This window comes from Polyodon spathula, chromosome 2 (assembly GCF_017654505.1).
Source record: "Polyodon spathula isolate WHYD16114869_AA chromosome 2, ASM1765450v1, whole genome shotgun sequence".
NCBI lineage: Eukaryota > Metazoa > Chordata > Actinopteri > Acipenseriformes > Polyodontidae > Polyodon > Polyodon spathula.
Window position 1 is genome coordinate 104,738,012 of NC_054535.1, and position 14,636 is coordinate 104,752,647.

Here is a 14,636-nt window from a genome sequence, read left to right on the forward strand (position 1 = left end):
CCTGGGGTCTTTAAAAAGGTTTCTTTTTTTGCATGTGATGTGTGTGACTAGTCCATTTTAAAATGTCAATAAATTGTTTTATATACAATACAAACGTCAAAATAAGTGTGTTCCCCAGTATATTTCCATGTTGAGAAAAAACACGTTAATTGTCATTAAACGCGGATATTCTCTAATATACATATGGCCGGACAAAAGAACCTGGAGCCTGCAAAAATACGGCGGAAGAAAAACGAGGAGGACATTTTTACCTTCCTTTGGCGACGTATTTCTCTTACTGTATGACAGGTATTGACTTTTTTTTTTTTTTTTACATTTTATTTAAGAATGTTGGAAACTACATATTAAAAGTGTAATGGTGCTTTTGGCTGATTTAGTTTTGCCTCCCCAACACCCCGAAACACGTAAACTACCCATGCTGTTGTATTGGAAAAAAATGCTGTTGATTTTTACAGTCGATATAAGAACATAGCACCCATTGAATGAAAGTGCTGCATTTTGTAGTTAACTGTACATCAGGAATGTTGGTTGGAGAAGGGTTTGAGAGGGAGGGATGGAGGGAGAGAAATGTGTAAGATATTTCCAAAGTAATTGTAGATGTTGTCATTACAATTTATTACTTTCCCAATAATACCTTATTAAATACAATGTACACCATCTATTATGCATATAAAAGTGTTCAAATATGTATAAATGACACCTTTTGGGAGGGTGTGGGTTTATAACTCCACTAATTCGTAGTTTAGAACATGTAAAAATAAAAGACACAAGTGAGACACAAGGAGATATAGTAAAACATTTCTTGAGTTTCTTTGGTGAAACAGGGCATGTATAAAAAGTTGAAAAAACTGTAATTCACAAAAATCTTCACATTATGCAATATACAAGTTATACTATAAACATAGAAAAAAGGTATTATGTGATTTGAAATGGTACTAAAAAGCAGGTTGAAATTGTGACATTTTGCTGTCTGGTATGGGTAAGCCAAATGGATGGTTATTGTCTGGTGCACCAGCTGATTGGATTTCTGCGTGAAAGAGTTGTTGCAAATGAGCCATAGCAGTTTTAATTGATGGATACTACCTGCGATTATCCCTTATTGACCCCTGAATGTCTTCTCTAGATTCTACATCTTTTTAAGAGTAAATATAATTCTTCTTCTTCATCACATCGATCAACGCTTTGATTCTGTTGCGCAGCACACTTTTAGTAAGCAGGGACAGAGCGCTGTGATGTGATTGCATCTTAGTATATCATGCAATGTGAACAAATAGAAAGGGTTTTAAATAAATGACCAGTTTACATTTAGTTAATAAAGAAAATAAAAATGTTTTCTTAATAAGCTACAGCATGCTAAGGTTGACTGTAAACATAACAAGGAATTCAGGGGTTAATAGAGGAAATAGTTAATAAAATATATATTTTCTATATTTAAAAAAAAACATTTTTCCCTTTTCACAGGCAAATAGAACATAAATTAAATCTCTGTGGCTTTACTTAATTTATTTAGAAAAGCTGGAGCCGCGTCTTAAGTCAGAATGACTAATATCTATATATATATATATATATATATATATATATATATATATATATATATATATATATATATATATATCAATAATATAATCAGTTCCTTCGGTCGACGCAATCGTTTTTAAAATAATTATATATTTACAAAAAATGTTTTATTTACCATACAAAGTAGCAAAATGCAGTTCTGTAATAACATAATTTTAGTTTAGCGCATTTGTTTGAGAACCGCTCAAAGCTACCATATCCGAGAGAGTGAATGAGATCAAAATACAAAGTGTGTTAATGTATTACTGGCACTTTGATCTCTAATGGGGGCCAAACATATTCTGAGCAAGGCAGTCATATCCTCGGGCAGTCTCTGAATGTGATTGGTCGATGATGGCTGAATGTGTGAGTGGCTCTGTATTGCAGTCTCTAGGTAAGGCTTGCCTGGTTCCATAGTATGTGCTTTAGAATGCATTATACTATATAGAATGGCACAAAATGTTTCATTTTCAGGAAACAAGCCCTCAGTTATGAGTTAAATTTCAGTTATCCTTCCTTACTTTCACAAATCTTTTTTTTTTTTTTTTTTTTTTTTTTTAAATAAAGCTATTCAAACAATTCCCAGCCTCAACTTGGAGCAGCATTAAAAATGGATAAGATCCTCAAAATGACCAATTGTAAGTAACCAGTACTAAATATGTCTGCTTAAATATGAATATTTATTTACACTATTTAAGCATTATTAAACTGTCACATTACTCTTATTTACATGTTTTCTTTTCTTCACTGGACTGGTAGATGGTGTTACTTGTTTAACAAGTACAGACTGCTGTGTTGTGCTGTGGAATTGCTTAAACAGGAGACTAGTGTAGTGAAAAAGTATGAGGCCGGAAATAAGTTTACAGATAACGACAAAAAAGACAAAAAAACAAACAAAAAAACAAAAAAGACATCACCCAAGAAAAAGACTTCTCAGTGTGTTTTGATAACAAGACTTTCAACTCATTTTAGACTTTAAAAAAAAAATTAAACATCTGATAACTTATCAGGCACTTGTTTCTGGTGTGTTCTTTTAACACTGAAGTCCATTGTCTGAAATGCATTTTAAAACCTCCCAATACATGACATTAAAGGCACTGTTCATCAGGACTTTGGCTGGATGAGTGTGGAGACCTGGCTCCCAGGAGCTGCTCAGCGCCTCCATTCCTCTTGCCTGTCGGTCCAGCGATGTACATGTCTCACGTGATTTTTGTTGGAGCTCCTTTTATCATTCTTGGCAAAGTTGTTGTTATAGTATTTCTTTGCGTAAGTCTTTTGGTAAGTGGATGCTGTGAAAGAGACACGATAAAAGGCCATTTAATAAACAATCACAGTGTACACATAGGCAGAGGGCAAAATCATTTTCTAGGGCATTGCATTAGTCACCTGTACTTGGTTATTGCGGGATTACACCTGAAAATAAGTAGTTGATGCAATCCAGGTGGATTAAAAAATATTCAGCTGTGATTTACACCAGCAGGGCATATCATATCAGCCCCTGAGTTAAGAAGACACACTTTTTGGCAAGTGCCTTAGTCAGTGTTCTTTTTTTTTGGTTTTTTAAATGACCAAAGTTACTAAATCCAGCTTTTACAAAATTACATCAAAAACAAACAAACAAAAAAAAAAACACAAGGGCTGTCCTGTGTCAACTCTCAGATGTGTTACACATGCTGGCCAGCTGTGTATAAACCTTTCTTTTAAAATGCTTGTGTTGATATTACTTAATGCAACAACTTACGGCTCAAGCAGGATACTTTTGGTTCGTCCCATCTTCCATCTCCTCTACACCTGATAGTTGGTACATGCCGCTGGATGAAACCATCTCTGCAGTGGTATCTGACCAAGGAGTTGATCTCATAGCGTGGCCTCATCCTGCCAAACGTCCTCGCGTTATTCACAACCGGGGGCTGACCGCAGGCAACTAAAATTGAATAAAAAAATATATATATTTAATATCTATGCAGCAAAAGTTACGCTGATAACATTTTCAGGGATTACTAAAATTTCTGTCTTTCAATACAGATTTCCAATTTTGTAAGCTTGAAGGCTACAGAGGCAGAGATAAATAGTGACCTACTTTGAGAAGTTTCACATACAGTAGACATAAGTGGCTGTACATTAAATCCTAAATCGAGGTCATGGTTAATTAAAATGGGTAAGGTTTGTTCGGAGTTGTCTTTTTCTCATATGTGGTTCAATAGAAACTTTCAACAGAGATGTGCTAGCTGTAAGATTCAGTCATGACATGCTGACTCATTTGTTTTTCAGCTCATTAAACACAAGCACAGTGTATGTGTTTTGATGGTAAACTGGTCTGTAGCACTTTTAGAGGCTCACAACTAATATTCCCCCGGACATTCGATCAACCTTGCCACAGCTGGATTTTATTAAAGCATTTTCCAAAACCAGGGAAGCCTGGGATAACCACTAAACGGTGATTCCCCAGCGCTGTAAAATTATCTTTTTTGTCATATTCCAGGATATTGGTTGATCAAATCAACCCTTTAGTAACTTAACTGAATAATGAAAATTGACCGAAGTTACTTTTTTCCCCAACTAAAGTTATTTTTTTTTTTTTTTTTGCTTCATTTCTATGTCATTAAAAGTTTCAATTTTGTTTCAAATTACAGTTGCCACAGCCTTGTTCTCAGTGCATCAGTTGCTTTATGTGTTTCAGGTATTACAGACGAGGTTATCGACAGCCACTATTTTACCATCCCGTCCTGTTAGTGCTGCTCTGTGAAACAGTCTCAAAAATATAATCATACAAAAGCTGTTATGTTCCATATCTGCAAATCTCTCTTCAATGATACTGTTCATGGTTAATGATACAAAATGAAAATGTATTTCTCATACCCGTCCCCTTTTTGCAGGTGTAGGTGAGATGATAATTACAGGGTACATCATTCCACTGGCCATTTTCATGCCAGATCATAACTACGCAATCCTCTCCAGATGAAAAGAAGCTGTCTGGCTGGCTAGGTCTCCAGTTCTCATATTGCTAAAAGAAATAAAAAAACAAGCAAACAGGTTATTGCATTGCCCCTCACCATGTACAATATGTGGTTCATGAAAGGAATTCAAGTAATGCACTGTATGCATGCCATCTACAGTGTTATCAATATAAAGAGGGGTCTGGATTAAATTAAAACTATGGATCTGTCATAGAACTAACAAAATACAACTACGACAGCGCCATCAACTTGTCTTCAATTCAGACCAGGACTCCACAACAGCACAGCTCTCTTAAAGATCTTGTGAGTGAAGAACATGTATTTATTTATTTTATTTCCCTGGGATAATGATTAACATTACATTACAGTAACTGTATGTTTCAGCTAATAAACCCCACTTAGCTATCAGATAAAAATCTGTTATTTTGTGCAATAAGACATTAAAACAATCATGGGAACTGTGCATGGTTGTGACTACAGGGCCAAAAATGCTCTGATTTAGCTAGACTCCTGTGGTTTGGCAGGAATGTCTGATAGCTCAAGGCATTACAAGACCATTAGTCCAAATCTGATAACGTCATTAAGCAGGTTTATTTTGGCCCTCGTTAGCATAAACTGCAATAGTCAGATCAGTGTGGGTGCAGGAAGTGCCATGCTTATGAATAGTTCAGCAGCACTCCACCCAGTTTCAGATGAATAGCTGAGTAGCTTTTTTTCCACCAGTGCAAATACTGAAATTAATTTTGTCTACTGCATTTTAATACCGTAGACAATATATTTATGTTGCATAGATGTGAAAACTATTGAATGAACAGTAAATTAAACGCTTCTGGTTTCTGTAAGCTGTAGTTATGGGCCCATAATCTACTGTTGCCTTTCCTCACTTGTTCACACAGACAGCCTTCTTATCTCCCTCTAACAGCAAGCAGCTGGCCTACATTATCTTGGGGTTCCCTGTGTCTGCAATCTGTTTAATACTTCCACTCTGTAACAGCTCAGCGTTATGGGGATTAATACAAGCTCCTCACTGTGTAGACACTGCAGCATGTTTTGGGGTTTGGTTTACAATGCTGCAGATTTCAGTCTCCTCACAGTGATCAGTGCATCAGCCGGACCTACATTTCACAGAAACCTCAATTACACTCAATTAAGAGAACTTCATGTTTGCTTTCCTGTTATATGTTGTCTTTGTCCAATTACTGATATTATTTCATGTGTTAAATTCATATGGCTGATTATGTTCAACTCTGCAGGCAGAAGAGGTTAGAAGTTATGTTACTGTAACTATTCTCTTCCTCACGCAAAAAAAAGATTAATGAGCCTGTGCCTGCAATGCACCATTTTCAATGCGAAAAAAGCTGCTTCTGAAACAGAGACCCACTTTCTGTTATTTTAGAGGGTTCCTTGCTAGTTAAATCAATTGATGATTAGCAGAGGTACAGCAGAATGCCTTAGTGACCCACAAATAGATGTTTCAAATGCTCATGACAAGTGACTGAGTGTATTACAGTAACTGTTCAATTCCTGGATGAATTTGGAAACCTGACAGCTATATATATATATATATATATATATATATATATATATATATATATATATATATATATATATATGTGTGTGTGTGTGCTTCTAAAAAATAAGCAAAAAACTGATGCTTTATTATAGCGTTATATAACTTTAAAAATAGTGAACACATACTAGTATTACCTGATATGTCCACATGGGTGTGCTAGCATTACGTGTGTGCAGCATTAGTTTACAAGTGGACAACCCCATCTGGTAATGTCACAGCTGAATGCACTCACAGCAGCATGGTCTGGGCCACTCCTTATAATAGTGTGCCATGGTAAATTTATTTTCACCATACAATTTTAGTCCCTCGTTTGCCAATGTTGTACCATGCTTTCATGTAGATGTGCCCCAACAAAGTTTTATATGGAAGACAAAGTGAAGGAAGCTCTTTAGCATGTATTTCAGAAGCTGAACATTAAAATTCTCAACCGCCAAAAAGCTATTGTTGGCACTTCATACTCCTAGCCCACAAATACTATGAACACAAGTTCCACAAACCAGGAGCACTGAATTGTCTGTTTTTTTTTCACCAGCATTGCTCTACTTTTGTTGAGGTAAAAAATAAGGTAAACTTTCCTTTTTCTTGATTTTGACTGATAAGCAGTTGAAGATAACAAAGAAGGAAACCACTTTATTTATTCCCTGAATACCATCTATAAAAATAACGTTTTTTTAGTCTACCATTTTAAAGACATGTAAAGACGCCTTATAATATTCTGTTGGTTTCCCTTGGTCCGGAAGTGCTATCGTCTTCGTTTTTGTTAGAAAGGAATATAGAGAACACTTAACCATAACAAGTGCTAGAAAGGCACTGCAACAGGAAACTCAAGGGGACAGAGTCTTTAAAGAGCTGCCCCAGCAGTGCAGGCAAGCTCCAAGCCTGTGTCTCAACCATGTAATACATTCGTTTGATATAAAAGGAGAAACCAAGAGCTAAATAGTTTTGGCAGCTAATGACCCGATGGAAATGTGCCCAGTCACTGTCTTTGCCAGGGCTTGGCATGGGATAGGTCATTTGGCCCTTACCGCTGGCCTGCCCCTTGATGAATGTCAACTCGTTCTCCAAAATGATCGTGGGTCGTGGTAGACTTCACCACGACACACACAAAACACAAATTATTTCCAGTCTTGTGTAACTAGGGACTGAAAGCAGGACCTTTTCTGCATCCAGCAATGATATCAGGTTGAGAATTTTTTTTATCTGGGAAACTATACTGTGGGACATGAAAACACCCTGAGGTGTGCTTTTGAAACTTGAATCCCAAATGTTGTGTGGGTATTTGCACCCTGCCCCTGTCTGCTACGCTGCACTACATCTTGATGACTAAATACCGACTGGAACTGAAGGAAGTTATGTGCTCAGTCTAAGTGACAGATAACTGGAAGCCATCAGCCAGAGGAAGAAAGATATACTGTGACCAGTTAGCTACTCATTCCCTTGGGGCTTACATTAGTCAGTGTTAGTCACTGGAATACATACTTGGAAAGAGATCACAGAAAAACACTGATGCAATATTAGGAGTACTTGGTTTGTCCTTCAGCTCTCTATCTAGGAGACTTTCATTTCTCAGAATTAGTCTACACTGGGAGTGAAAATGTACAGCCACAACCATAGTGCTGAACAAAATGCATAAAATGGGTGTCCATGCTGAACTGCTCTCAAATGATTCCTCTGGCCAGGTGCATGGTGACTGTACATAGAAAGGGATGCATGAACTCCACCTGCAATGAACATGTCAGTCTTAAGAAATGGAAATGCAACTATGCACAATGCTGGGAGTGCCCTTTTCTGTATTTCAGTAACCTTACTTCTGAGTGCTCTTATTTGTTACTGCATACAGTTTATTGTTTAATTTTATAATATATATCTATCATTTTAGAATATAAAATAATAAATAAATGATAGCTACCCCTATTCCATAATTGTGTGCTATTTTGCTTATCCAGACCTTGATGCAGGGCGGTTTCTTTTCCCCTCAATACAGAAACACACTATGGCGCTAATAATTGTGCACAGTTTGAGCTTCCAGCTCGCTTCGGCCAAAATTATAACAGTAAGAGACATCCTACTCGTGACTTATTAACATAATGGTAATATTCACTTTGTAGGATATCTCGTGTATTTTTGTGTGAACCTGACGATGCGTCAGTTGTAGTACAATCCTAACGAATCGCACCATGCTGACTTTCAAAAGGCGATGTCTCGCTGCATGCATCATACATAACTAAAACAACATGTTCAATTGCCTTCACCTGTCTGCTAGCTTTCAATGTGCTACTCATGCATTGATTTACTGTACAATTGAACTAACATGCAAGGGTTGTCTTTTCAACCCCACCCCCCGGTCTTATGTTAATTTCGACTTTGAAGTTAAAACTAATTTGAACTCCAGGGCATACAATTAGCCACTTTCCTGCTTACTTTAAGCAACACTCATGCCAGAGTCTGCTCCACCCCTGCTGTTCTCCATGACAACCAGCACCACGTGGAATCGTCTACACCAGGGGTGATCCATCAGTGAGGCAACACACGCCGACAGGCAAATACAAGATAATATACACTTCAAGATTCAACTGTATCCCTTTTAAAAATGTAACATCTTCCAGTAGAATATGCTCCTAATTCAGAGCGCTTATGAACAACATAGACGGTTAGAACCTTGTTTTCTGATACAGAAAGTGGCTTTTCTACTGATACCCATTTCCAACTGGATTGAAAACTCAAGTGCCAGACTGGAATGGAAGCACTGGTTCCATAAACCCGCCACTGGGTTTCTTGAATTTAGCATTACTAAATAAATAAAAGGTCACTGATATTGCAAACAGTGGGGTCACCAACCAGGGGCACCCCCTTCACTGTACAAAGCTCAGCTGCAAGTAACATGTCAACAGTTGAAGACTACAGGAAGAGGTCAACATGACCATTCTGTTGAGGTCATATAGGAAGGAGCTTGTTGCTGCAAAGGCTTGCTTTTGTATCACATCGGATCCTGGCAAAGCAATGAAAAGCTTAGGTTGTTTCTTATGTTGTCTCACCAGATGACTGCCATCGGTCCAGCGGAAGTCCTGCTCAAACATCTTATCATTGAGTCCAATCCACTGGTAGTCATGACCCAAACCTAAAGGGAACAACAGAAACAAAAGTAAAGCCTTGACAGAACTTCCATATTAGGATGCCATTGGAAATAATAATAAGAAAAATCATTTTCATACTCATGAATCATGCTTCCTGTTCTCAAGCCCAGCTTTGGAAACAGTCAGAACTATTTAGCTGTCTCTTTTTTTATAAATTCAGCATGGCCACAATGTGGTTATTAACGCTTTCTGGCCTCAAGTTTTTAAAGCAATTCTTACTGATAACAGGAAAATTGCTTGTTTATTTGCTGTAGGAAATCTGACCTGGGAGCTCAGTTAACCATTCTGGCCTTCATCCTGCAACCTTCAAAGTCTTTGGGACTAGCTTGTACTTTAAACTGAAAACCACAATCAGCATACTAACGCTAGCTCTGCCACACACATACAGTACATTCGCCATGATTCAGTTGTACAGCGTAATCTCCCATGCATCTATTACCCTAATTAATAGAAATACAGCATTGCCTTCCAGTCAACCCAGTGAACTGTACAGCTAATGCACTCTACAAAATAGCTTAGTAAATATTGATTCAAATAAGTCATGTTACTTATTTAAGTAGAGCATTTGTGAATTCTGCTAGTAAAAACAGCTTCTTAAAACATAGTCATGGGTCGTATTCGCAAAACTTTAACTTGTGAGTTATTTAAAGTATAGTATTCATGAAACTTGTCTGGACTTACAAAAAAAAACAATTGTATTGGAATATAAAACCTTATTAAGTCAATATTAAAAAGAAAAAACAAGTTATTAGCTTCTTAAAACCATTGAACATTACTTAGCAATTGTACTGTATCAACACTTACGGTTCACAAAGAGCTGTTCTTCATTTGAGAGGACACTGGTGAGGTGTGCCCCCTGCAGGCGGCACTCTCTCTCTGCGGCATCCCAGGTGCGGCGGTGGGCAAAGTACTTGTAGCAGTGCCCCTGGAATTTGTGCCAGCCGTAGTCGCAGGTCTCAGTGTCTGAAAGAAAACATGAAAAGCACTAAGTACTAAGGTACAACACTGCCATTGTGTTTAATAAACAATAAAGATGGTTTGGAATTCTCAAGACAGTGAGTTTTAGTCCATCCCCAGGATTTACTGTGTGGATTATTCTATATGTCAGCTATCAAAAAAGAAGATAAATGGATATGGGACCAAAATGCTCAATCCCAAAGTGATTGGGTCCAAGCTATATTTGAATCCCGTCCTCCAGAGAAAAAGGGTTCGTACTTTAACCCACAGTGCCACACAGTCACTAATAGGCTTTAGTGAATGAACCCACACATACAGGATCACTGAAATCCTTTCAGTGTGAAGGAGTGACCTTAGATTAAGAACATAATGATATAGCTCAGTATAAGTCATAAATTAATTAGCCATTCCCTATAACGATGCCCTGATGAGTATTTCAGTTTTTGCTGATACTATTAAATATTGCTCATAAAGCCCTTTTTCGGTGAGTGCTGTTACTACATGCCAGAGCAGCAGAGTGATGACAGCTTTAGAAAAGGAAAGAGAAAATGCATCGTTGTGCAGAGTGGGGGAGCAAACATCAAGATCATTGGAAACGACATTAAAGACCTCCAGCAGGAGAGAGGCTTAGTAAATGACAAGGTATCTGTTTTACTTTAGATCTGACAGCTACAGATGAATAAACCAGGGAAGAGATTACTAATATTAACCAGGGACCCCTAACTAACTACAGCCACACATTTCAGAGCACAAGGGGGGCTGAACTCTGTGCACTCAGCCTAAAAATGAATATTTATCGAAAAATCATTTTGGGTCTGTTTAACTTTGCTGGCCTTTGTGTTGTGATTTTGAAGCCTGAAGAGGCATTTGGGGTTTGGGACAGTGGCAGTGGAAGCTTTTTACGACTGGGGGGTCGAAGCTTCCTCAGTGCTATTGTTAGTGTTCCCACCTAAACACAATTCATGAGTTAATAATGATATTAATTAAGGCCCTACCTAAATCTTGGAGAGATCTTCAGAAAATGCAGCTCAATTGATGCCAAAACATGAAATGTAGTTCTACTGCCCCAATTATTTAGGTAATTAAAAAGCCATACAGTGTTTCATTTTCTTATTGCATAAATACCATCTGAAATGGTTTACAATGTTTTACAATAAATCTCTTCACCGTCATGCGACTTCTCAACACCCACTGCCCTGTGACTCCTAATAAAGTTGTTCATAGTATTTTGCCCTTAGAAATCACAGCATATCGTAGTTATTTACATAATTACATTTGTATCTGTGAAAGACATGTGTAATCAAAGGGTGTTGACTGGAGTTGATCAATTTACAAGCTGTCAACAAAGTATGGATGCCCATAGGGTTGGCAACATTGGTTGTTTCTTTTATAAAAACAATACAATTACTGCTAGAAACAAAAAAAGCTGAGAAGTAGAAAAGGCAGATTATTGGTGGTTACTCACCTTATTTATAGTTAAAAGCCCAGTTCACGTATATATATAACAAATACATTTAACATTAGAAATTACTGTAGAGAACTGGACTGTAGAATTTTGATAGTGGGATGGAATTAATTAAACTAAACTACTGCATATATTTTAAACAGGACAGTCATTCAAGATTAAGCACAGCACCATAGTTTACCACAAAAATGTTTTAACACTCACAAATATTGCATAAATAACATATTGTATTCATCCATAAAAGACAGTGAATAGCCTTATTCTACTATATAATATAGGGTTGTTGGCATCTCTGGCAGCTTGGTACTGTCAAAGATGGTCAGTAAGGGAAAAATTGAGTTTCTTAATGCACACTGGGTTTTCTTGTTACACTCACTGTCTTTTTTCATGCAGAGTTCATTCTCTTCACATAGTCGAACCACTGAGAGGCATCCACTTATTGTTACTGAAGTCAGGCAAGGAAAACACCATGCAACATTGGAAGGCATCGTGTAATTGTTTCCTAATCCTACAATCCCCCATGTGTTGATGAGAAAACATTTGCTTTTAATCGAGAGCTTTAATAAGGCTCTTTTATTCATTATCCCCTTGCACAGCTGCATAGTTCTTGTTCTGACAAAAAAAAAGGGGGGGACTTTGTATTTTTTTGGCAGACGAGCCTGAGAACACAGCTGCATTAATGGAGGCAGACTTGCGGGGTGATTCAATGTTCAGAAATTGGAACTATATTCAGGTCAGCCTGTAATATATCAACTTGTTTAAAAGCCACCCAGCAGTGCTGCTCTGGAGGTCAAATGGGTTAGAGTTTAATTTCAAGCAGACTGACTGGCATTTGTGTCCAGCACTACCCATCAAACAGGAAATATTTGGATGTTAATTGACCCCTGCACTTACTTATAAGTGTCAAGCCACAAAAATGAAGCACAATTACATGGTAGTTTAAGTCATATACATCTTTGCTAATGTCTTTCCAAATAATAATTATCAGCGGTAGAACTGGAGCAACTGTGTGTTTCAGATAGTATATGGGACCCCTTAATGAAAGTGAAGTTTCTAGGAAGACAAGCCTTCATGTATTGATGACAGATGCTTCCCATACAGATGTTGTACAGTACAGTATAATAGTCTATTTAAGTATTCAACTTGTTTATATCCAACTGCCTATTTGCACAACCTGTCTGGAATGGTGTGGGCTATCAATGTCAGCTACTGTTCCTTGAACTACAGTACTACATAAGCTTAGCCTAGCTTTTTATTCCATGCAAGGCCCGGCCACTATTTTTGTGGGGAAAAAAAGACTACATTTTGCTTCCAAAGCTTTAAAGGAGTTTACCTATCCAATTGTCTAGTGTAAGTAATACCATATTTTGCTCATAGCAACCACGTTCCCCTACAAATAAAACTACTGTTAGGGAATGTAAACAAACTGAATTGTCAACAACTGTTTGTATAGTGCATGATACACTATGGGAGAATGTAGCAAACATACACCAAGATATTTTATTTTACTAAAAAATTGAACAGGTCTGTGTGAGACATCTGAAGCTTTTAACTATAACCTACTTTCCATCAGAAATCTGTCTAGACACAAACTAAGATCAAAGAGAAGGGAGAAAACTCCAAGGACAAGGCTATCTGCTGGGTGTTTCTTAGTAACAAGTCTGCCTCTCTGCAGCACTTCAAAGGTTAATTTTGTGACTAGTATCTATGCAGGGGGATTGAGATGATAATCTTCAAACCCCTCTGATTCAGCCCTGTTGTAAGAATTACCAGTGTTTTCTGAACATTATGCCATGCTGTTCACTCCAATGGATTCAAGGTACTTGCCAGGCAAGTATAAAAGCTGTAAGAAACTCTAGTGTGGGTGAGTGGAAAGTTTGCATGCAGAATTTATTTTCCCTCATTTCCCAAACCACTAGAGTTACTAGATTAGGAAATTATTACCTAAAGCCCATGTCTTATAAAAAAAGAGGTCAGTAGATCTGACAGGAAATGCCCCCATTAACAACCCTAAGGTGACTTATTTGGTAAAGGATCACACATAAATGAGAAAACTGTGTCCACACCTGTTATTTCTACCAGAAAGAGAGATTTTAGTGCCCTGCTTCACCAATTTAAATGACTCTGGCACTGTCTAACATATAATTCACTTTACTAAATGTTTTTCGAGTTACCTTGTTCACAAACAGTCCCGGCGTAGCTTGGTAGACACATGCAAGTGAAGGAGTTGATGCCATCAATGCAAGTGCCTCCATTTCGGCAAGGGTTCGACTGGCATTCATCAATATCTGAGTATGACAAAAAAAAAATGTCTTTGAGCTAGGCTGCAATTACAGTATAATGTTGATGTTAACCATGTAATAAATACAAATGATATACAATAATAATAATAATAATAATAATAATAATAATAATAATAATAATAATAATAATAATAATAACAAATCTATTGTACACAGGATATGTTAAAACAAGACTTTTCGGTAATCATATTTTAATGCCATGTATTGGCAGCCAGGTTTCCCCAGATAGTTTTAGCTATTCTAGTCTGGCCAACTCTAACAGACCACATGTTTGCACTCCACATGTGTTAAATGCTTTAATAATTATTTCAGCAGAGATAAAGAGGAGATAGAGAGAGAGAGAGAGAGAGAGAGAGAGAGAGAGAGAGAGAGAGAGAGAGAGAGAGAGAGAGAGAGAAATCTAAAGAAACAAACTTGTTGTCTAAGATACCACCAGACCAACTGTGAAGAAATTATCTGAAGTCTGGGTGAGTGTTTATGTCCTTTGCTTATAAATCCTCACCTATTTCACAGTGCTCCCCGCTGTATCCTGGTGTGCACGTGCAGATGTAGGAATTGCTCCTTGGGTAACATGAACCTCCATTAAGGCACAACTGTTCATTACAAAGACCCTGTCCTGTAATTAAGTCAAATGACACAAATACACTTTAGCCATACATGTTCCTGATACAGTATAGCCCAATAAGGTAT

The 14,636-nt window shown here is 37.4% G+C and overlaps 1 protein-coding gene across 1 annotated transcript in view; it reads right to left on the reverse strand.

The window, feature by feature from the left end:
* Positions 1-1,704: 1,704 nt before the first annotated feature.
* The window catches only part of LOC121306276 (versican core protein-like), a 50,242-nt gene continuing 37,310 nt past the window's right edge, over positions 1,705-14,636 (reverse strand). Inside the window, exons 10-16 of the mRNA XM_041238021.1 lie at positions 14,449-14,562; positions 13,818-13,931; positions 10,026-10,184; positions 9,123-9,205; positions 4,417-4,561; positions 3,299-3,481; positions 1,705-2,846 (exon numbers count right to left, since the gene is read on the reverse strand). Coding sequence (XP_041093955.1) covers positions 2,710-2,846; positions 3,299-3,481; positions 4,417-4,561; positions 9,123-9,205; positions 10,026-10,184; positions 13,818-13,931; positions 14,449-14,562 — 935 coding nt within the window. The 3' untranslated portion in view covers positions 1,705-2,709. The remainder of the gene's footprint in view (positions 2,847-3,298; positions 3,482-4,416; positions 4,562-9,122; positions 9,206-10,025; positions 10,185-13,817; positions 13,932-14,448; positions 14,563-14,636) is intronic.